The sequence below is a fragment of the Aotus nancymaae genome, unplaced genomic scaffold (assembly GCF_030222135.1).
Source record: "Aotus nancymaae isolate 86718 unplaced genomic scaffold, 86718_ANA_hifiasm-v0.15.2.pri h1tg000131l, whole genome shotgun sequence".
NCBI lineage: Eukaryota > Metazoa > Chordata > Mammalia > Primates > Aotidae > Aotus > Aotus nancymaae.
In genome coordinates, this window is record NW_026988546.1 from 1296858 (window position 1) to 1321496 (window position 24639).

General features: G+C 43.8%; 2 protein-coding genes across 6 annotated transcripts in view; one reads left to right on the forward strand and one right to left on the reverse strand.

The window, feature by feature from the left end:
• FER1L5 (fer-1 like family member 5) overlaps positions 1-988 on the forward strand; it is a 69704-nt gene extending 68716 nt beyond the window's left edge. Inside the window, exons 54-55 of the mRNA XM_064371461.1 lie at positions 326-473; positions 578-988. Coding sequence (XP_064227531.1) covers positions 326-473; positions 578-802 — 373 coding nt within the window. The 3' untranslated portion in view covers positions 803-988. The remainder of the gene's footprint in view (positions 1-325; positions 474-577) is intronic.
• A 1046-nt stretch (positions 989-2034) lies between these two features.
• The window catches only part of LMAN2L (lectin, mannose binding 2 like), a 33283-nt gene continuing 10678 nt past the window's right edge, over positions 2035-24639 (reverse strand). For 3 of the 5 annotated variants that reach the window (XM_021671785.2, XM_012436794.2, XM_021671786.2), the window contains 4 exons: positions 8168-8329; positions 7962-8076; positions 3870-3989; positions 2035-3528 (listed from right to left, as the gene is read on the reverse strand). In XM_021671785.2, the coding sequence (XP_021527460.1) occupies positions 3386-3528; positions 3870-3989; positions 7962-8076; positions 8168-8329 (540 nt within the window). In that variant the 3' untranslated portion in view covers positions 2035-3385. Of the gene's footprint in view, positions 3529-3869; positions 3990-7961; positions 8077-8167; positions 8330-9403; positions 9437-24639 lie in introns of all 5 variants that reach the window. The other 2 variants (XM_012436793.2, XM_012436795.2) reach the window with 2 other exon arrangements.

Consider the following 24639-nt stretch of genomic DNA (forward strand, 5'->3'; position numbering starts at 1 on the left):
ACTGCAACCTCCACCTCCTGGGTTCAAGCAATTCTCCTGCCGCAGCCTCCCGAGTAGCTGAGACTACAGGCGACCGCCACCACGTCCAGCTAATTTTTGTATTTTTAGTAGAGGGAGGATTTCACCATGTTGGCCAGGCTGGTCTCAAACTCCTGACTTCAGGTGATCCACCTACTTCGGCCTCCCAAAGTGCTGGGATTACAAGTGTGAGCCACCGCACCCGGCCCAGAAGATGCTTTTTTAAAAAAGAAAGCTTCTTGCATCAGATTACTTGACCTGAAGGTTCTCTCTGCTATTCTCTGATATCTCCCTGGCTCCTGGACAGACGCACCAACACCTCTTTCATGTGGTTGCAATCACCAGTTCAACATTTCTGCTATATTTTATGGAAACGGTATCGCTTCAAATTCATAGCCTTTATGGTCATATCGATTATAGCACTTATGCTGTTCAACTTTATCTATTCGGCTCCGGTGAGTGCAGCCATGGGGGCAAGGACAGAGGTGGTCTCGGGATGACTCTGGGGAGACAGTCTTCACATTGCCCCCCCAGGCTAACTGTTGTCCGTTCTCTCTAGCACTATTTGGCCATGAACTTGATCAAACCTCACCTTCAGCTGTATCCTCCCATTAAAATATTCAATATCATCACTTCAGTAAACACCAGCAATGCCAGCTCTTCCATCCTTCCCACCCAGGATCCAAACCTAAAGCCTACAATAGACCATGAATGGAAACTCCACCCAGGACCCAGGAATCACCTGAGTGACATTTTCCCAGAACTTCCAGCCCCACAAGACTAATTTGCCCATGCTGCCTGGCTTTCCTCCTGCTACCAACAGCCCTCCCCTTAGGCTGCCTACCAGTTCTTTGTTTCTATCTTCTAGGATATATGCAAGGGGCTAGGAATATTCTGGCTATTGTGTTCAGAAATCACTTCCAACAAGAAGAGCAGAGCTGTAATTTTCCACTGAAATAAACAGGTTTTATAAAAGAGAGCCACCTTGTAATTTGGGGCATTTAAGACAACGTGAAAGCCTGAAAATGCCAGCCCTTCAGACAAGACTCACAGGGACAGGAGTGATATCATCTTTATGTACCAGCTCTAGTCCACAGGGTCTCTTCATACTAAGAGGCTCTGAATCAAAGGGCAACGGAGGGAAAGGGTGACTGTGAGAAGTCGCCCTTATGGGTAAGCAGCAATCCGAGGCACCAACTCTCACCCCTAGCATGCATGCACAGAACAGCCCTACCATGGACCAGGCGTCTCCCTCCTCTAGCACACAGCTGGGCTGACATTGTTCAGGACAACATTCTGCCCATTCATGATGGGAAACACTTGTTTCTAGAACAAAAAGTAAGAGCCAAAGCATGACATCCTTTGCCAGGTCAGGTGGTTTTCTTGTACTAAACATTTCTCTAAAGAACCCCAAGGCAGATAGAGACTGCATTCCATGTCTTCCCTGCCCTCTTTAAAAAGCCTCAAGGTACTCATGAGCTGGAATCATACACACCCCACAGGTTCCATCTTTCTCACTCCGCCCTTCCCCTCTGAGGAGATCCCTTCCACCTGCACTGCTGCCTTGGCCATCTCAAGAGCCTACCTAGGTCCTTCCCACAGGTTCATATAATCTCTCCTTGAACTCAAAAAAGACAAAAACCACCATTTTCTTTTTCAGTTCTCCCTGCTCCCAAGGCCAAGTTCTAGGTCACAGTTTGTCCTCTGGCACCCTGGAGCCATTCTACTATAGGGGGGAGGTGGTAGGAGGATGCTTTGTTTCTGCCCCACCTGAATCCCACCTGCAGGAAAGCACTACAGCCTGTGCTGTTTAACTAACTGCAAGGGAAGAAAAGAAAGCCTCAAGAGACAGAGACCTATGCCTAGGGAACGTGATCCTCTTTTCTTCTGAGCTGAGCTGAGGGCTTTTCCAACCCAGAAGAAGGCAGAGCAATGGTTGATAGGCTTCAAGCTCAGAAAAAAGGCCTGAACTTTCCCCAAAGCCACTCCTAGAAGAAAGGACACTGAATCAGAAGCTCATGTTTTGTTCCATCAGCGATTTTAAGAATTTCATTTAAGCTACAGAGGTCCATAGGAGGATTGAAAGTTCCAGGTCCTCCAAGGAGACTCTGGCCTGTAACCGATTTAATCCCAGGGAAGTAAGGTGAGCAGCATGTAACCCCTTGTCAGATAAGGCAGTGGAATAAGGGTTGACACACAGAGGACAGCACTCAGGCTGTGCTGCTCAATGACAATGAACTCTTCCAGGCACAGATGACGAGGGTCTGTTGCTCCCAGACTTGGAACATGAAAACAGCAACTATTTCTTGTCCATTAAGAAAAAAAAAAAAGCCAAATTTCTTCTTTGGACAGTATCCAAGCCCAGGATATAAGAAGAAAGCTTCCTTACACTTTCAATACTCAAAGTGGGATTCCAAAAATCTTTACTATAAACCATGCAGCTAAGCAGGCTCTAGCAAGTCCAGAAACATCTCCACATGGTCAGACCACATGACAAACGTTGCTTTTGGTATCAAACCTGGAGCTGGTCAGTTTCACAGTTAATCCATGGCATCCATGATGTCTTCCAGGCTTCTCTTGATTTTTAAACCAACTTTTAGCCAAACTTGACTGAGAACCTGAAGAGACTTGATTGGGAAGGCCATGGACACACCAATAGACCCAAGACCCATGCTAGAGAACAGAAGCTGGAACAGTGATCCAAAGCAGAAAGACCTCTTCCTAGGGCCACCTAATGAAGGCCAATGAAACCTACGTGCACTCTGCAGCCCCAGGCCCCAACAGAGAGGCATCCAAATGCCTTTCCCAGCTCAGGTTGCACATAGAGAGGGCAATGAATGGAGTGACAAAGGAGGGCGAGGCAGGGAAGAAGTTTCCATCCTGGTTTCCAAAGAAAGCTCCTCAGGTAGACAGAGGCTTGGGTAAAACGCAAAACCCAGTGAATGGATGGCAGGAAGGTATGTGGTGTTACCAGTTTTCAATTCCTTGTGGATTCAAAAATGAAGTAGAAAGGCCCTCTGAGCCAAACAACAAGGCAACCTGGGCTATGCAATTCTGTTCTGTGATTTTGGCATCACAACGGCATAAATTATCTCCACGCCTCTTTGTTCCCACATGGAAGTACTGCAGGGAAAGGCACATCACAAAGCATTGCCCTGGGGTGGGTGGCTTCCCAGACCAGAGTTAGATGTCCCCATGCATGACCATGGGAATGCGGGGTCCCTGCATTCAAAACTCCAGCGACAGAATATAGTCCCCAACCAGCTGCTAGAGACGAGAACACCCTCCAGGCTGTGTGCTGAGGCCAGTGCCTGCTCCTTCCATACTTCATGGGTGACAGTCACAGAAGTGGTGGCAGCAGGAGGGCTCAGTAGAAGCGCTTTCGGCTCTGTTCCTGCCATTTGTTGTAGAGTATGATACCAATGACTATGGCAAATACAGAAAATACCAGAGAGAAAAAGACGATGAGGAAGAGGGCCAGGCCACTCAGGGGCGGCAGTGGAGCTGTCACTGAGGAAGCAAGAGAGAAGCAAGTCAGAAAACAGGGAGCCCACCCAGTAGGGAAGGATCAAACTACAGGCTGTCTAATCCCCAGTTTCTGACACCTATTTCTGGGAAGCCAGAGCTTAGGCTCCCTCTTTCCAACTTAGAAACAAAGCAGCCGTCATGCTGCTCATCTGTAACTTGAAGACAAGGTGAAAGGCAGATGCAAGCGCTCCCTACTCTTCAGAGGAAGTACACAGAACAGAGACTGCCCTGTGAGCTGTGGATGCAAGGCCCCTCAGAAGCCATGCAGCACTGCAAGCTCCTCCCCAGCTATGGGACCACTTCCCAGGGGCCCCTGTGCTCACTCTCAGGCAGTTTCATATTGTCCACTGAGGGCAAGAACACATCTCGATGGAGCTTCTCCTCTTCTGGGGTTCTCTCCACTGTCAGCTCAAACAACTTCAGGGAAATGACATCATGATTATCTAAAGAAAAATGGAACAAGGATGACTCAAGTCACTTGAAAAAGAGGTATGTTTCTTGAAGTCAGTATCTTAGTTCAAGCCTCTGATCCACAGCTAACCAGCAGTGACCTTGAAAAAAAATGGAAACCTCTCCATTTCTCAACTAAAAATTAGGATGGGGAAGAAGGTATATTCTATATTCTTCTGTATTTAAGTTTTTATGAACAAGCATGCATTACCTGTATAGAAGATCCCTGACTTAAAATGGTTTGACTTACAATTTTCCAACTTTATGATGGTGTGAAAGTAATCTGCACTCAGCAGAAACCATACTTCGAATTTTGAGTTTTGATCTTTTCCTGGGCTAGCAATGTGTAGTACAACACTGTACTGAGGCTGGGCAGCAGCTGTGAGCTGTAGTTCCCAGTGAGCCACACAATCACCACAAGGGTAAACAACTGGTACAACATCATGTACTGTATTCGATACATTACATCAGACATTCAACACTTCGCTATAAAATAGGCTTTGTGTTAGATGATTTTGCCCAACTGTAGGCTAATGTAAATGTCATAAACACATTTAAGGTAGACTAAGCTCTGATGTTCAGTAGAATAGGTATATTTAATGCATTTTCAACTTACAATATCTACAACCTAAAATGAGTTCATTGGGACTTAATGCCATTGTACGTCAAGAAGCATCTGTACAATTAAAAAATTTAGAGATAAAACAAGAATTAAATCCTATATGTTAAACCCAGATAAAACAAGAATTAAATCCTATATGTTAAACCTTCTAGCACAGTAAGAAGAGACACAGTAGGACCGCAGCTTTCCCACTGGTGAAGACCACACACACATGCACACACACATGCACAATAGGAAAGGGTCTCATGGCAGCTGTTTAATGGGCTATGGGCAGGGCACAGCTATGGGCATGGAATACACTGCCTTTCTGGACTATACCTGTTTCTCTGTGGCTCCTTGTAATTGTAACTCTTAATCTCCCTAATAATTACCAGAGAGAAGATCAAGCAATTAGGGACTAGATTTCTCTCTTTAAAGTATCATTATAAACTCATACATTTAAGCATATCTGATGTGTTGCAATGCACTGAGGTTAGAATCTTATTGATGCTCAACTCACCTGTCTTTGTCCAGTAGGAACCTACTCAGTTTCACTCCTGAGTCCCTTTACATAAACCCAGAAGTTGTTTTGTTTTTCTGTCTTTTGGTTTTTTGAGATGGAGTTTCCCTCTTGTTGCCCTGACTGGAGTGCAATGGTACCATCTCAGTTCACAGCAACCTCTGCCTCCTAGGTTCAAGCAATTCTCCCATTTCAGCCTCCCGAGTAGCTGGGATTACAGCCATGTGCCACCACACCCGGCTAACTTTGTATTTTTAGTAGAGACGGGATTTCTTCATGTTGGTCAGGCCGGACTCAAACTCCTGATCTCAGGTGATCCGCCTGCTTCGGCTTCCCAAAGTGGGGGATTACAGGCGTGAGCCACCGTGCCGGTAACTTCCTTTGCTTTACTGGGAAGTTCCAGTTCACAGATTTCCTACCTCAGACCTTGTATCAGCCATTTTTAAGGAAGCTGTAGTTCCTTTTAGTTGGAATTGGTATTAACAGACCACAAATCTGAGTGCTAGGGGTGCTCATTGCTACTAGGTTGGTTATTGACTGCGAGCTGGACTTCTGGTCATTTATATCAGGGAAGCATCCACAGCTGCTTGGATTGCTAGACTCTTTAGCAGATTCTCAGGTATTAAAAAACTGGATTCATCTTCTCTCAGAAAAATGTTAACTTTCAGAGCTCAGTTTAAACCATGGGACAGGATAGGCTGGACGCTGTGGCTCACACCTGCAATCCCAGCACTTTGGGAGGCCAAGGAGGGTGAGTCACGAGGTCAGGACGATCCTGGCTAACACAGTAAAGCCCCATGTCTACTAAAAATACAAAAAAATTAGCCGGGCATGGTGGTGGGCACCTGTAGTCCCAACTACTCGGGGGGCTGAGGCAGGAGAATCGCCTGAACCCGGGAGGTGGGGGTTGCAGAGAGCCGAGATCACGCCACTGTACTCCAGCCTGGGTGACAGACTAAGACTCTGTCTCAAAAAAACAAAACAGAACACCATGGGACAGGATAAAAGGCCAGGGCAATGCTCCTCATGCATGCAGGACGTTAAAGCCTGGGACAGCTGGGAAACATCCTAACTTTCTTGGCAGTTTTCAACAACCCACTGCACAACAAGTGAGAGGATGGCAACAAGAAAGACCTCAAGGGAAAGAAACAATTTGCATTTGGGATATCCTATGGGCAGAGAACACAGATTTACTAACCTGGGTATTCTCACTGAAGACCTAGGGCAAAAAACTTAGAATAAACAAAAAATTATTATCTCCTGCCATTTCTGACAGCTGGGAACTTTCAATTAAAAAGTACTTCAGAAGTTTAACCCAGAAACCTGTAAGCTCAAAGGAAAACATGTAGTCATATAATGATTATATAGCAAAGATCTCCAGCCTGTGTCTTCTATCCCCCTGCCGAGGCTAGATTTGTCCCACAGGTATGGCCTGTTCAGTACTTAGAACCCAATTGCCAAAACTGATCTCCCTACATGACAGAAAGCAGATCAATGGTTGCCGGGAATCCCAGGCGGGGAGGAATATTGCAAAGGGGGATAACAGGGCTTTTGGCAGGTGATGGAAACATTCTCTATCTTAATTGTGATGGTGACTACATGGGTGTAAATATTTGTCAAAACTCTTCAAACTGTATTCTTCTGTTGTATGGAAAGCATACCTCAATAAAATTGATTTTAAAAAATCAGATACCAGAGTTTTAAAGTTTAGCAGATTGCATTTTAAAAATCCAGATTTCTAGCTTCTCTTGAAAAACTGGAAGATTTGGCTTCTGAGATGACATTTCCTTTTAGCTACAATGGCTGAAGCTCACTAGCTGTCAGCTGTTTCAGATGGGTATCTGCCTTTCCATTTTGCCACAAGAAAGCTTTGCCAAACTAGCTTTATCCAGAACAAATTAATCAAAAGAAACAAAAGTTCAGTTCTCAGCCGGGTGCAGTGGCTCACCCCTGTAATCCCAGCACTTTGGGAGGCCGAGGTGGGCGGATCACCTGAGGTCAGGAGTTCGAGACCAGCCTGGCCAACATGGAGAAACCCCCATCTCTAAAATAAAAAAAAAAGTTCAGTTCTCTTTCTCTTCCCAAAAGACATTACGATTGGGGCTAAAGCAAAGAAAGACAGTTAGTGTATAGATGAGAAGGTAAGAATCAGGCATAAGTAGAAAAAGAAACCAGAGGACACAGAAAAGGATAAGAACCAGGTGCTGTTAATATCACATAAGTCAAGAAGGCAAGAGTTTCAGAGTAATGGGTTAATTAAGCTAAGGAGGACAAAGACTGAGAATGAGAATAGAGCACTGAACATGGCAAGGAAACAGAATGACCTTTCATGAGAATGGTAATATAATAGCAAGGTAGAGCATAGGGCTGAGGGCAGCATGCTAAGGAGGTGGACAGCTAGGAAACAAAAACATCTGTATATACAACACATTCAAAAGTTTCAGCAAAATGAGAGTCTGGGGTCAGAAGAGGGATGGCAGAGTCAAGGAGAAGCTTTGCTAAGGAAGGGGAATGAGGAACATTGGTGGGTGGACGGAGAGGAGCCTAAGAGCAGACATCAGAAAGCAAGAACTCACAATACAGGCTAGAAGAGCCAGCTTAATGAAGGGGCAAATGCTGCTTTCTATTAGCACCAACTATCTTCTAGTAACAACTATACTAGGAAAGCCTGGGCCTGGGTTTTTTAAGGAATGTGAATATAAGAATGCAGAAAGAGAAGCAATCTTGGGGCACCTGCTTCCAGAGCACTGCTCCTCTGGTTCTCCCCTGTGAGAAGCCTCCCCGAACCCTGGGTATTGAGAAGAGGCCACAGTCAGGGCAAATAAAGAGTGTGTGTGGCAGTACCTGAGAGATCCCCAGTGATGGAGGAAGTGCCAAAGTAGTAGCCGCGGGGCAGGCGGACTCCGGGCACTTCAATACAGTCCCTCCACTCATGCTTGCCATCAATGTCCATCATTATCTGGAATAAAAGGGGAGATAAATCAGGGTCAGGCTATGAGAGCAAGAGCGACACAGCCCACACCACCATCTGGTCTGGGACAAGGACTCACCGTCAAATGCCTCTTGACATAGCGAATCACAAGGAAGGTGTCGTAATGAAGATTGCGGACAATGGCCGTGCAGCCTCCCAGCTCTGTAGGCCGCCCATCCCGCTCATGATCATAGCTGAGGGAGCCGTTGTTCACCATGGCTGAGATATAGGGGAATACCCGCTGGGAAGCAGGGGGGAAAGCAGATGCTAAGGAAGAGCACGTAGGAAAGCCTGTACAAACAGCAACAGGAATTCTGCACATACAAGTTGAGCCCCTTACAGCAGACCAGGTGGCCACTTGGCCTCATTGTCAGCAGCCCCTGAGAGCCCACATTCAGATGGCCCCCCAAGGGAAATGGGCCTAGGAAGCAACTACACTTGGTATTTGCCTTCAGTAATTCTCTTGGCTCTTGAACTGGGGTGGGCCTGAAATGGCACCCCTAAGACACTGGAGTCTGACTTGAATGCTCCCCAAGGTCACCGTTTGGCATTTATAAACTGCCTAATACTATATGTACCTATCTCCCCAACTGCCACATGAGCTTCTTGAAGAAAAAATTCATTCGTTACACATCTTCACATGTCTGCACTTCAGCCCCACCTCCTCCCAATCACGGTTCTGCACACAGTGGGTATTCTGAAAATACCTGTTCGAACAAGGGAATAATCTTTCCATTCAGGATAGCTCTTTTGAATTCTAAAATTCTAGAAGCATATGAGGCTAAATTGATTAGAACTCAGAAAGAACACAGAATGGGGTTGTTGGATGGGCTCAGCCAGCCACAATGACTGTCCTTAGTCAAAAGACTTTCCAGTCCACTTAAGCCTCCTCCACATATAACTTCTCCCAATAATAATAGTAAGAGGGCAAGCTTCTCCCCTAACAGGGAGAAAACTGCAGGTTTCTCCATAAACCACTCATTTTCCCATCAATTTTAGAGGCCCTCTCTCCCCAATAGAGTTGTAGGAGCAATCCTTCCTTAGAAATGGTGAACTAATCATTCCAGAATGAGCCCAATGCCAAGGTAGTGCAGAGAGGCAGGGTGGTGAAAGGAAGGGGAAACATGAGGCATGCCACTCCTTTGGGGAGTTTCTGTCCCTTCGTCCCACACAGTCAACATGCAAGATGGAGATGCGGTCAAGACCAGAGACTGGGGACTCCTGACACAACAACCACATGGACTTGAAACGGCAACAAATGTTGGATAGACACAAGGGAATGAGGGATGCTCATGATGGGTCAAGAACTGAGTACCTGGACTCCTGGAGAATATCGCCTCTTCTGGGCCTGAGAGAGTCCAGCAGGTTTTGATAAAAACAAGACAGGGCACAGAAGACAGGAGACCAAGTCAGAGAGACACAGCCACAGAAGAGCTATGACCCAGCTTTGTTGGATGAACAAACCAACTTAAATCCCCAAACAGAATTTTAGGGTCCCTGAAGGGCATCTGTGAAGTCTTTGCACCCCTCAAGATGATAGGCAAAACTATATGCACAGAAGAAGCTTGTATGTTTTTCTGAGGAAAGGGTCTGTTACTACATCAGATTCTCCAAAGGGTCCCCCAGGAAGACCACTCTAACCCATGGAGCATCCTGAAGCTTTCTGAAGGCACTTTATAAAACACATAGCAGTACGCTGTCCAGGCATGCCCCATTTATGTCTCTGGGAGTCAGTCTCAAGTTTGACTGCACCTAGCCTACTATATTTCTATAGCAAGGGGAAAGAAGAGACAAACAAGGCTAAATTCTTCCAAATTCAAAATGTCCTTTACTATCCAAGATCCCAGGATACAGCTCATGCCCAGAAGACCAAAATCCTGCAACCTGAGAGACTATGATACTAATTCTAATCCAGAGGGATAATTAACCCTCGAACTGAGCCTTATGGTCATATATTCCCAAATAACTATTGTCATTCTAACCTACAACACATGGGCAAGGAAGACGCTCCTTGGGGGCATTGTAGAATGACAGATTTAGAAGAATCATCAGGCATAAGGGTATCAAGCTCTGCTCCAGGAAACAGCTGCAGTTCTAAGCCATTAGCAACAAGAGGTACCTACACAAGCTCAGCTCAGTTCTGTCCTGTGGGACAGGTAGGAGAGGGTACAGACCTCAAAGCTTTCATGGTGAACACCTACTACAAGCCAGGTACTGTTCCAGATGCTTACGGTCCAGTGAGAAACAAGACAGACAGGTATCTGCTCTTATGGAATTAAGATTACAGCAGAAGAGACAGCAAATAAGTAAATAAAATTATTTCAGATAGTTATAAATGCTATGATAAAAATAAAATAGGTAATGCAAGAGACTGGTGAGGAAACCTCTCCCTGAGGAGGCAACACCTGAGCTGAGACTCAGGTAGTTAGAGGGAGTCCACCGAATTTGAGGACACAAGAAGCATGATGGGGTACACTCAAGCAACTGGAAGCCAGATGAGTCAGAATCACAGCTCATGAGAAGAGGCTGCAGTGAGGTAAGGCAGCAGCCACAGCACTGAGTCCCATAGGCCACAGCCAGGAGTCCAAGAATGCAGTGGAGCTCCCCTGCTGTCTTCCTCTTACGCCACTGGCAGAATGAGTACAGAACACAGAAACACATGACATCAATCAGCATATGATTAAATTGGCATAAAGTTACTCTTGAACAACTACCATTCAGAACAAGGAAACAATGGTTCATTATAAAGATGAAATGAGATAAGCAAAGCATTTAGTACAATGTCTGGCATTCAGGAGGCAGTCAATAAGTTATCAAGCAGTTTACAAAAACTGGCATCTGAGAGAACGCTCATAATTTCAGTGACTATTAAGGAAAAGGGATTAAAAATGCCCTGTGGAGCTCTGATGAACCCAAGACTTGCTTTACTCATCACCTCCAGTAACCTGGATTAGAAGTTTAAATTGCAACCTCCTGTGTTAGCTTGCTTAGAAAATAAATAAACAAATAATAAAGAGACAGCAATCCTTAGCCTAAGGGTGCATTACTCTTCCCAAGGCTGGTATGGACTCAATTCCAGGTAATAGCCAGAGGCAAGCTGGGCCTTGGGATCACCTGAAGGAGCTTGTTAACTACACATATACATGGGTCCCTCAGTCAGAGTCTCATTCAGTAGGGCTAGAGTGGGGTGCAGGATTATGTTTGTTTGTTTGAGACAGAGTCTCTCTCTGTTACCCAGGCTGGAGTGCAGTGGCGCAATCTCAGCTCACTGCAACCCCACCTCCCAGGTTCAAGCAATTCTCCTGCCTCAGCCTCCTGAGTAGCTGGAATTACAGGCATGCGCCATCATGCCCAGATAATTTTTGTATTCTTAGTAAAGATGGGGTTTCACCATGTTGCTCAGGCTGGTCTCAAACTCATGACCCACCTTACCTCCCAAAGTGCTGGGATTACAGAGGCCCAGCCAAAATTATGTATTTTTAAAAAGCACCACAGAAGACTGTGATGTGCAGCCAAATTGAAGAAACAGTGCACCAGACAGGGAGACCTACAGCTTTGCAGCTAGACGGAATCTGTCTACTTCAGCAACACAAGTTGGCCTTCAACTTTTAACCTCACATTACTGTAAGTCATTAAATGCCATCTTATTTTCTACTCTTAGTCAAGAGTTCTTGAAGTATTTCTTAGATAACCACTAATTTCACATGGCAGCAATTTTGTTTTTCCCCTAGAAAGCAGCCTATAAGCTAGAACCAAAGGCTGAAGAATCACACTGGCTCAGGCAAGGTGGTAGTTTCATTCCTAATTTAAGAGTCACCAGAAATGAGAAACTCTCACCTATTTTTTTGAGACAGAGTCTTGTTCTGTCACCCAGGCTGGAGCGCAGTGGCGCGATCTCGGCTCACTGCAACCTCTGCCTCCTGGGTTCAAGTGATTCTCCTATTTCAGCCTCCAGAGTAGCTGGGATTACAGGCACCTGCCACCACACCCAGCTAATTTTTGTATTTTTGGTAGAGACGGGGTTTCACCATGTTAGCCAGGCTGGTGTTGATCTCTTGACTACGTGATCCACCTGTCTTGGCCTCCCAAAGTGCTGGGATTACAGGTGTGAGCCACGGCGCCCAACCTGTTTCCAACTTTTTGTACTACAAGACTACTTTTTAAAAAGCGTTTTTTGAAGACTTCTACAGGATAACTGTACCTTCAGCATATCTTTATGGAAAAGACACCCATTAGCTTGTGGATTTATGGATTGTAGGCTAAAATTCCAAATGGCCTCTATAATTAGGGAGACCTGAGTTCTTTTTTTCTTTTTTTTGAGACAGAGTCTTGCTCTTGTTGCCAGGAGTACAGTGGCTCACCACAACCTCCACCTCCCGGGTTCAAGTAATTCTCCTGCCTCAGCCTCCCAAGCAGCTGGGATTACAGGCATGTCCCACCATGCCCAGCTAATTTTATATTTTTAGTGGAGACGAGGTTTCTCTATGTCGGCCAGGTTGGTCTTGAACTCCCAACCTCAGGTGATCTGCCGCCTTGGCCTCCCAAAGTGCTGGGATTACAGGCATGAGCCACTGCGCCCAGCCAGGGAGACCTGAGTTCTAACTGCAGTGATGTCACTCAGAGCTATGTAACCTTGGGTGGATTACATCACCTCTTTGAGATTCCACTTCTTCACTGTAAACAGGGAGAACAATACAAAGCTCACAGGGTTCATTATAAAGATGAAATGAGATAAGCAAAGCATTTAGTACAATGTCTGGCATTCAGGAGGCAGTCAATAAACATTCAATCAGTGACTAATGTATTTCTAGATACAAGTATCATTCACAGGGACTCATATATATATAAGCACAAAGTCAAACACAGATCTTTTTTTTTTTTTAATTTTTTTTTTTTTTAATAGAGACGAGGTTTCACCTTGTTGGTCAGAGTGGTTTCGAATTCCTGACCTCAGGTGATCCACTCACCTCGGCCTCCCAAAGTGCTGGAATTACAGGTGTGAGCCACCACGCCTGGCCAGAAAACACAGATCTTTTAAAGCACGAATTCCCAGACCACTGGCTGCCATTAACCATTAATATTTCCAAAAACATTCTGGATAGTATTAGATTTGTTTTCTTTTTATTGCCTACTAAAAATATTAAAATACAATAATGACAGAACAATAATCAATAAAAAACATCATTTTATAAAATGATATTTTAACACCAAAAGATGAGAGAGAACCATGTAATTTCATAACCAAACAACTGAATACATTTAGCACTTATGAAAAACAACTTCACTATTATGATTTTTGCACCAGTGAAAACTCTGTTACCAAACAATACACTAGCAAATGGGAACCACTCTTTAACAGCAGTGTTTTCCATCTCAAACCATACCATAGTCTAGTAAGCTGACTGTATGCTTTCTGGAAACCAGATGTGAAGAAAAGAAGGGTGAGAGGGGAGAAGAAGACAGAACAGAACTAAAATGTTTGCAAAATGTCCCTTATGAATCCACTGAATGGTGTGAATAATAGCTAGCATTTACTGAGCACTTAGTCTGTGCCAGGTACTGAACTCAGTAATGAGCACATTTGCATTTATTTAATTTTCACAATCCTATGAGGTAGTATCAGTACCCTCATTTCACAGGTTAAAAAAACTTGTCCAGGATAACATAGGCATTAAGCAATAAAATCAGGATTTGAAACCAAGTAGTTCAGCTCCAGACCCCTGACTCAATCACTGGGATACACTGCTTTTAATATCTCTCAATATGGAAAAATGTTTCATATGTACTATTTTTTAAAAATCAAGTCTAAATAAACAGTATGTACTCTGAAGCACAAAGAGAACACTGCAGAATAGTTCCAGATTAAAGGAGAGGAGAGATGTAACAACCGAATACAACACAGGATCTGGGAGTTTCTTTCGTTATGAAGGACATATTGAGACAATTGGTGAAATATGAATAAGGTGTGCAGATTAGATAATGGTATTGTTATAAATGTTAACTTCCTGATTTTGGCCCAGGCGAGGTAGCTCACACCACTTTGGGAGGCCAAGGTAGGCATATCACCTGAGGTCAAAAATTCGAGACCAGCCTGGCCAACATGGCAAAACCCTGTCTCTACTAAAAATACAAAAAAATTAGCCAGGCATGGTGGTGCACGCCTATAATTCCAGCTACTCGGGAGGTTGAGGCAGGAGAATCACTTGAACCTGGGAGACAGAGGTTACAGTGAGCCGAGATCGAACCACTGCACTCCAGCCTGGGCGACAGTGGGACTCCGTCTAAATAAATAAATAAATAATAAATAAATAAATAAGTAAATAAATGTTAACTTCCTGATTTTGATCACTGTGCTGTGGCTACATAAAAGAATTTTTTTTTTAAACACACACACACACACACACACACGCAAGTATTTAGGATTAAGGAGGCATCATGACAGCAATTTACTCTTAGTTCAGAAAAAAAGACACACAAGCACAGACAGACATGCAAGACACACACACGCAGACATACACACAAAGAGGTTAAAGAAAAGAATGGCTGGGTATGGTGGCTCACACCTGTAATCCCAGCACTTTTGGAGATGGAGGCAGGAAGACTGCTTGACCCCAGGAGTTTGAGACCAGCCTGGGCAACATGGCAAAACCCCGTCTCTACAAAAAATTAGTTGGGCTTGGTGGCAAGCACCTGTAATCCCAGCTACTTGGGAGGCTATCTATTGAGCCCGGGAGGTTGAGGCTACAGTGAGTTGTGATTGTGCCACTGCACTCTAGCCTCCTAGGTGACAGAACAAAACCTGTCTCAAAAAAAAAAAAAAAAGTTAAATTTTAAAAAAAAGGACAAAGCAAATGTAGTAAAACATTAACATTTTTGGAAATCTGGGTGAAAAACATTCCAAAATTCTCTGTTGTAATTTTCCCCCTGAAAGGGCCAATTAGATCTGTTCTATTCCTGTAACTTAATGGTAAATATGAAATTATTATCAAATAAAGATTAATCTGAATCTAGTATTTACCATACTCTCAATTTTTCTTTTTTTCTCAATTTTTCTATATATCTGTATATTTTCAAAAATTTTAAAAGGCTTTAAAAATATTTACAACATGATGCAATGCCTTTGATTTTAAAAACATGTTTGTACACTTTTGTTTTTTTCAGCATTTTCTGATTTTTCTGTAATGTATATAAAAATAATTAACAAATGCCTTCTACTAGATGCTACTAGATGTGAAGCACTCCCACTACACCTCCATTTCATCCTACCTAGGACCGCTAGCAGAACACCCTGTCACTTCCACAGGTAGACCTGTCACTTTTCAGACTTTCAAAGCTGTGTAAGCTGCTGGTCCTACAGTCATCTTCATCCAGCCCTTTATACAGAAATCTGGACAAAGAGGAGACAATATCCATCCTATTTAAAGTGAAAAGAAGATCAGTGCTTCGCACATTACTAGGCAGCCTGAGAAGGCCCTTGCTCGGTAAGCCCTCAGACTCCCATTAAGCTATACTAGGGACTCTGTCCCAGGACTCACAGCTTCTCAACTGGAGGACACAGAAAAGTGTCACTTCCAGGCCTAGAAGATCTTCATATACCTGAATATCATCACAATCTCTTAAGAAACTCACAGGCCAGGCGTGGTGGCTCACGCCTGTAATCCAAGCACTTTGGAGGCCAAGGCAGGCAGATCACCTGAGATCAGGAGTTCAAGACCAGCCTGACCAACATGGTGAAACCCTGTCTTTAAATTAAAAAAAAAAAAAAGAAACTCATGGAATAATTTTAATCTCATTTATCTTAGTTGTGACCCTACTAGAGCAAACTCAAATCAAGTAATTTGAGGACTTCAAAAAAGAGTACCCCAAAATCAGGAGACTAAATTAGAGGTGTGCCCTAACCACTGACCTTTATAACCTACCCACCCAGATTACAAGTACCAAGTTTTACAAGACAGCCCATTGGCCAGGCACGGTGGCTCATGCCTGTAATCCCAGCACTTTGGGAGGCCGAGGCGGGTGGATCACGAGGTCATGAGATCGAGACCATCCCAGTCAACATGGTGAAACCCCGTCTCTACTAAAAATACAAAAAAATTAGCTGGGCACGGTGGTGCGTGCCTGTAATCCCAGCTACTCAGGAGGCTGAGGCAGGAGAATTGCCTGAACCCAGGAGGCGGAGGTTGCGGTGAGCCGAGATCGTGCCATTGCACTCCAGCCTGGGTAACAAGAGTGAAACTCTGTCTCAAAAAAAAAAAAGAAGACAGCCCATTATGTATGTGTTAATTTCACTGCTGACCATCATTCTGACAGTAGGTCAATACTTTTTGTTAATGAGAAGAGCCATCAATTCTATACAGAAGGGATCTTCAGATCTCCTAAAATCAACTCCTACATGTACGTGCCTCTTTCTGTGGGTCCAACACTTTAATCAGAGTCTCAAAAGGGTCAAAACCCAAAGAAAAGTAAAGAATTAACCCAGGGATAAGCATCCTCTGCAGCACTGGTCCTTACTTTCTTCCTCTCTCCCTCTTTCACTGTCTCAGAAAAGAAACATATGTAAAATTCTCTCTGCCAAAAGTAGAGAGACCATATTGGGATCAGTGTCTTCATCAAGATAAAGACTTGAGGGGGGCCGAGTGTGGTGGCTCATGCCTGTAAACCCAGCACTTTGGGAGGCCAAAGCAGGAAGTCGCTTGAGTCCCGGAGTTCGAGACCAGGCTTGGCAACATAGCAAGACACCATCGCTACAAAAAAAAATTTTTTTTTCTTTTTTTTGAGACCGAGTCTCACTCTGTCACCCATGCTGGAATGCAGTGGCACAATCTCGGCTCACTGCAACATCCACCTCCTGGATTCAAATGATTCTCCTGCCTCAGTTTCCCAAGTAGCTGGGATTATAGGCATGTGCCACCACGGCCAGCTAATTTTTGTATTCTTAGTAGAGTCGAGGTTTCACCATGTTGGCCAGGCTGGTCTTGAACTCCTGACCTCAAGTAATCCACCCACCGCAGCCTCCCAAAGTGCTGGAATTACAGGTGTTGGCCACTGCACCTGGCCAAAAAAAATAAAAATTAACCAGGTATGATGGCACACCTGTAGTCCCAGCTACTTAGGAGGCTGAGGCAAGAAGACTGCTTAAGCCTAGGAGTTCGAGGCTGCAGTGAGCTATCATTGTGCCACTGCACTCCATCTTGGGCAATAGTGCAAGACTGTCTCAAAAGGAAAAAAAAAAAAGACTTGAGAAAAATTTTTTTAACTGAATGGCATGGTATTGTTAATTTTCTTCCAGTTCAAAGGAGGCAAAACCAATCATCACATCAAAAAAAAAGTATGGCGAGTACCTCAAACACGAATCCCAAGTTGGCTAAATCTAGGAAGACCAGAAGGCTGTTCTGCCCACTCTCTAGCTGTTTCTGCCTCCCCAGGAGTGAGGCGCAAACATCTCACAGAAAAGAATGAAGGCCAAGATTGCAATGGCTGCACTCTGTGCTCTCATTCAGGAAGGCCTCTTCTCATTCATTACACTCTGATTTCAACAAAAACACACTGTAGCTCCAAGATTGCTACTGAGTTGCCTGCAAACCTTTCACCAATATCTGGGTTCATGTGAGAAAGTGATGATCATCAGCTGATGACTTGATAGTGACAAGAATGGAGGCCAAGGAGGGCGGATCACCTGAGGTCAGGGAGTTCAAGATAGTGACAAGAAAAGATAATCAGGTTATTTTTATCTCTTTTTTAGATTTTTTTGTAGAGACAGGGACTTGCTATGTTGACTAGGTTGATTTCAAATTCTTGGACTCAAGTCATCTTCCTGCCTTGGCCTCCCAAAGTGCTGGGATTATAGGCATGAGGTACTGTGCCTAGCTGCAGGTCATCTCTTAATCAACATTAAAAAAATAACTACAATCCGAATCACAGCACCAAAAAAATAAATAAATAAATAAGTAAAATAATTTTTTTTTTTTTTTTTTGAGACGGAGTTTTGCTCTTCTTACTCAGGCTGGAGTGCAATGGCGCGATCTCGGCTCACCACCACCTCTGCCTCCTGAGTTCAGGCAATTCTCCTGCCTCAGGCTCCTGAGTACCTGGGATTACAGGCACGCGCCACCATGCCCAGCTAATTTTTTGTATTTTTAGTAGAGACAGGGTTTCACCATGTTGACCATGATGGTCTCGATCTCTTGACCTCGTGATCCACCCGCCTCGGCCTCCCAAAGTGCTGGGATTACAGGCGTGAGCCACCGCGCCCGGCCACAGTAAAATAAAATTTTTTAAATTTTTTAAAAGAAAAAAATAACTACAATACTGAGATATAATTCACAGACCACACAATTCACTTAAAGTATATAATTTAATGGCTTTTAGTATATTCAGAGTTAAGATGATTACTACAACCAATTTTAAAACATTTTCATCACCTTATAAAGAAACCCATGCCTACCAGTAGTCACTCTGCTTATATCCACCCCACATCACTCCAGCCCTAGAAAACCACTAATCTACTTTCTGTCTCTACAGATTTGCCTGTTCCTGATATTTCATATGCATGGGATCATACAACGTGTGGGTCTTTTGTGACTGGTTTCTTGTACTTAGCATAATGTTTTCAAGGGTCATCCATGTTGGAGCATATATCAACACTTAATTTTTTTTTTTTTTTTTTGAGATGGGGTCTTGCCTCCCAGGCTGGAGTGCAGTGGTGTGATCAAGGCTCACTGCAACCTCAAAGTCCTGGGCTCAAGTGATCCATCCACCATGGTCTCCTAAAGAGCTGGAATTACAAGTATAAGCCACTGTGCCTGCAATTACTCCAATCACTCCCACTTGTGTGTTTTTTTTTTTTTTTCGATCGAGACAGAGTTTCACTCTTGTTACCCAGGCTGGAGTGCAATGGCACGATCTCCGCTCACCGCAACCTCCGCCTCCTGGGTGAACCCAGGAATTGCCTGAAGACAATTCTCCTGCCTCAACCTCCTGAGTAGCTGGGATTACAGGCACGCGCCACCATGCCCAGCTAATTTTTTGTATTTTTAGTAGAGACGGGGTTTCACCATGTTGACCAGGATGGTCTCGATCTCTTGACCTCGTGAGCTGTCACCCAGGTTGCAGTGCAGTGGCAATCACAGCTCACCACAACCTTAACCTCGCTGACTCAAGCAATCCTCCTGCCTCGGCCTGCCAAGTAGCTGGGACCACAGGCATGTGCCACCACGCCAGCTAAATTTTTTTAATTTTTTTTTTTGTAAAGATAGGGTCTCCCTATGTTGCCCAAGCTGGTCTAAAACGCCTAGGCTCAAGCAATCCTCCCATCTCAGCCTCCCAAAATGCAGACATTATAGGCATGAGCCACCACACCCAGTGATACTTAATTCTTTTCATTGTTGATAATTCCATTGTATGAATAATCACATTTTGTTTATTCTCTATTCTAGTGGTCCTCGACCTTTTAGGCATCAGGGACTGGTTTTATGGAAGACGATTTTTCCATGAACCAGGAGTTGGAAGGAATGGTTTTGGGATGATTGAAGCACATTATATTTATTGTGTACTTTATTTCTATCATTATCATAATATATAATGAAATGATTATACAACTCACCGTAATGTAGAATCAGTGGAAGCCCTGAAGTTGTTTTTCTGCAACTAGACAGTCCCATCTGGGGGTGATGGGAGACAGTGACGGATCATCAGGCATTAGATTCTCATAAAGAGAAACCTAGATCCTTGGCATGCTCAGTTCACAATAGGGTTTGCACTTCTATGAGAATCTAGTCCCACCACCGATCTGAGAAGAGGAAGAGCTCAGGCAGTAATGAGAGCAATGGGGAACAGCTGTAAATACAGATGATTCTTCATTTGCTCACCGACCACTCACCTCCTGCTATGCAGTCCAGTTTCTAACAGACCTTGGATCAGTATCAGTCCATTGCCTGGGGGTTGGGGACCACTGCTATAATCAGTTGATGGACATCAAGTTGTATCCATTTCTTGGCTGTTACGAATAATGCTGCTATGGACATTCATATACAAGTTTTTGTGTAGGCCAGGCGCAGTGGCTCATGCCGGTAATCCAAGCACTTTGGGAGGCCAAGGCGGGCCGACCACTTTAGGTCAGGAGTTCGAGACTAGCCTGGCCAACATGGCGAAACTCCATACCTACTAAAAATACAAAAATTAGCCAGGCGTGCTGGCATGCACCTGTAATCCCAGCTGCTTGGGAGGCTGAAGCAGGAGAATCACTTGAACTCGGAAGGCGAGGTTGTAGTGAGCTGAGATCATGCCAGTGCACTTCAGTCTGGGCAACAGAGTAACACTCCATCTCAAAAAAAAAAAAGTTTCTGTGTAGATGTTTTCATTTCCCTTAGGTACATACCGATGAGTGGAACTGCTAGATCATATAAAGTCTATGTTTAGTCATTTGAAGAAATGTCAAACTTTTCCAAAGCAACTGCACCATTTTACATTCCCACCAGCAGTGTATGAGGGTTCCAATTACTCCATATCCTTGCAAACATTTGTCACTGTCTTTTTTATTTTAGCCATTCTAGCAGGTGTAAAATAGTGTCTTATGGTTTTGATTTGCATTTCCCTGATGGCTGATGATGCTGAGCCTCTTTTCACATTTCTTGGCCATTTGTATTATCTCTTTTGGAGAAATACCTATTAAGATCTTTTGCCCATTTTCTAATTTGGTTTTCTTACTATTGAGTTGTAATAGTTCTTTATGTTTCAGACAAATCCCTAATAAGATACGATTTGCATATATCTTTTCCCATTCTGTGGGTTATTTTCACTTCCTCAATGATGTCCTATGAAACATATAAGGTTTCAATCTTGATGAAGTCGAATTTATCCTTTTCTTTGGTTGCTTTTGCTTTTGGGGTCACATCTAACAACTGCCTGATCCAAAGTTAAGAAGAATCAATTCTATATTATTTTTCTAAAAGTTTTATAGTTTTTTTTTTTTTTTTTTTTTTTTTTTTTGAGACAGAGTCTCATTCTGCTGCCAGGCACCAGGCTGGAGTGAAGTGGTGGGATCTCGGCTCACTGCAACCTCTGCCTCCTGGGTTCAAGCAATTCTCCTGCCTCAGCCTCCTGAGTAGCTGGGATTACAGGCGCGTGCCACCACATCCAGCTAATATTTATATTTTTAGTAGAGCCGGGGTTTCACCATGTTGGCCAGGATGGTCTCGATCTCTTGACCTCATGATCCATCCACCTTGGCCTCCCAAAATGCTGGGATTACAGGTGTGAGCCACCGCGCCTGGCCAAAAGTTTTATAGTTTTAACTTTTACATTTAGATCTCTCATCCATTTCGAGTTAAATTTTCTGTGTGGTGTGAAATAAGGGATAACTTCATTATTGTGCACATGGAAAATAAGTTGCTGAAAATAGTTGTTGAAAAGATGATTCTTTCCCCCACTGAATTATCTTGGCACTCTTGTTGAAAATTAATTGATTAAATGTGACAGTTTATTTCTAGACTCTCAGTTCTATTCCACTCATCTATATGTCTATCCGGATGCTAGTAGCACACTGTCTTTATTACTGCAGCTTTGTAGTAAGTTCTGAAATCAGAAAGTGTAAGTACTACAACTTTTTGAGAGGTAGGGACTGAATAGAGCAATGTGGGGAGTATTGCCATCTTTACAATACTAAGTCTTCCAATCCATGCCATGGGACATCTTTCCATTTACATGGATCTTCTTTAATTTATTCCAATAATTTTTTTTACTTTATTTCATTTTTGACACAGGGTCTTGCTCTGTCACTGAGGCTGTAGTGCAGTGGTGCGATCATGGCTCACTGCAGCCTCAATCCTCAACCTCTTGAACTTAAGTGAACCTCCACCTCAACTTCCAGGGTAGCATGCATCACCCAGCACACTAGGCTAATTTTATTTTTTGTAGAGACAAGGTCTTGCTGTGTTGCCCAAGCTCATCTCAAACACCTGTCCTAAGACGATCCTCCCACTTCAGCCCTCCCACAAGTGCTGGGATTACAGGTGTGAGTTACCACACCTGGCTCCAACAGTATTTTGTAGTCGTCAAAGTTTTTCTGTTAAATTTACCTCTACGTATTTTATTCTTTTTGATATTAGTGCAAACAGAGTTATTTTCTCATTTCATTTTCAAATTGTTCACTGCAAATATATAGAAATAAACCTTATTTGCTGGGCACGGTGGCTCACGCCTATAATCCCAGCACTTTGGCAGGCAGAGGCAGGTGGATCACGAGGTCTGGAGTTTGAGACCAGCCTGACCAACATGGTGAAACCCTGTCTCTACCAAAAATACAAAAATTAGCCAGGAATGGTGGCGCATGCCTATAATCCCAGCTACTCAGGAGGCTGTGGCAGAAGAATCACTTGAACCCGGGAGGCAGAGGTCGCAGTGAGCTGAGATCACACCACTGCACTCCAGCCTAGGCAACAGAGCGAGACTGTCTCAAAAAAAAAGAGAAATAAACCTGATTTTTGTATACTGATCTTGTATCCTGCAACCTTGCTAAATTCATTTAGTAGTTCTAACCGGTTTGTGTGTGTGTGTGCGTGGTTTCCTTAGGATTTTCCATATTCTGTCATCTGCAAATAGAAATAGTTTTACTTCCTTTCCAATCTGGATGTCTTTTATTTCATTTTCATGTCTACTTGCCCTGGCTAGATCCTCCGGTACAATGTTAAACCGAAGTGATAAGAGTGAATATCCTTGTCTTATTCCTGATCTTAGAAGGAAATAATTCAGTTTTTTACCATTAAATATGTTAGCTGTGGGTTTTTCTAGCCAAGTGCGGTGGCTCACACCTGTAATCCCAACACTTTGGGAGGCTGAGATGGGCAGATCACCTGAGGTCAGGAGTTCAAGACCAGTCTGGCCAACATGACAAAATCCCATTACTACTAAAAATAACAAAAATTAGCTAGGCATGGTGGCAGGCGCCTATAATCCCAGCTACTCAGGAAGCTGAGGCAGGAAAATTGCTTGAACCCAGGAGGTGGAGGTTGTAGTGTGCAGAGATCATGCCACTGCACTCCAGACTGGGTGAGAGTGAGACTCTGTCTCAAAAAAAAAAAAAAGTTGGGGCACAGTGGCTCAACATGCTGTAATACCAGCAATTTGGGAGGCTGAGGCGGGTGGATCACTTGAGGTCAGAAGTTCAAGACTAGTCTGGTCAACATTGTGAAACCCCATCTCCACTAAAGATAGAAAAATTAGCCAGGTGTGATGGTGCACATCTGTAATCTCAGCTACTTGGCAGGCTGAGGCAGGAGAATTGCTTGAACCCGGGAGGCAAAAGTTGCAGTGAGCTGAGATCGTGCCACTGCACTCCAGCCCAGATAACAGAGCGAGGAGACTCTGTCTCAAAAAAATAAAAATAAAAAATAAATGTGTGTGTGACACACACATACAAACACACACACATTAGTTGTGAGTTTTTCATAGATGCCCTTTATCAGGTTGAGGAAATTCTCTTCTATTCTTAATTTGTTGAGTGTTTTAACTATTAAGAGATATAAAATTTTGTCACTTTTTCTCTATCTATTAAGATTATTATATGTTTTTTGTCCTTTAGTATATCAATATGTATATTATATTAATTTTCAGATGTTAAACCACATTTGAGGGGCCGGGTGTGATGGCTCATGCCTGTATCCCACCACTTTGGGAGGCCAAGGCAGGCGAATCACCTGAGCATAGAGGTTTGAGACCAGTCTGGACAACATGGAGAAACCCTGTCTCTACAAAAAATGCAAAATTTAGCCAGGTGTGGTGGCGCATGCCTGTGGTCCCAGCCACTGGGAGAGAGGCTGAGGTGGGAGGATCGAGCCTAGGAGGTGAAGGCTGCAGTGAGCAGTGATCATGCTGCTGCACTCGAGCCTGAGTGATCGAGTGAGATCCCATCTCAAAAAACAAACAGAAAAACCAAACTTGAATTCCTGGGATACAAACACTTACTTGTTCATGGTATATAATCCTTTTTATCTGCTGCTAGATCTAGTTTGCTAGTATTCTACCAAGGATTTTTTGTCTGTATTCATTAGACATACTGGTCTATAGTTCTCCTGTGATGTCTTTGTCTGGCTTTGGTATCAGGATAATACTGGCTTCACAGAATGAGTTAGTCTTCCCTCCTCTTATATTTTATATAAGGGTTTGAAAAAAATTGGTATTAATCCTACTTTATATGTTTGGTAAAATTCACGAGTGAAACCATCTAAGTCTGATGAGTCATTTTCTCTCGGTCATTTTTATTACTAATTCAATCTCTTTACTTGTTACAGATCTATCTAGATTTTCCATTTCTTCTTTAATTATTATTATTGAGACGGAGTTTCGCTCGTTACCCAGGCTGGAGTGCAATGGCGCGATCTCGGCTCACCGCAACCTCCGCCTCCTGGGTTCAGGCAATTCTCCTGCCTCAGCCTCCTGAGTAGCTGGGATTACAGGCACGCGCCACCATGCCCAGCTAATTTTTTGTATTAGTAGAGACGGGGTTTCACCATGTTGACCAGGATGGTCTCGATCTCTTGACCTTGTGATCCACCC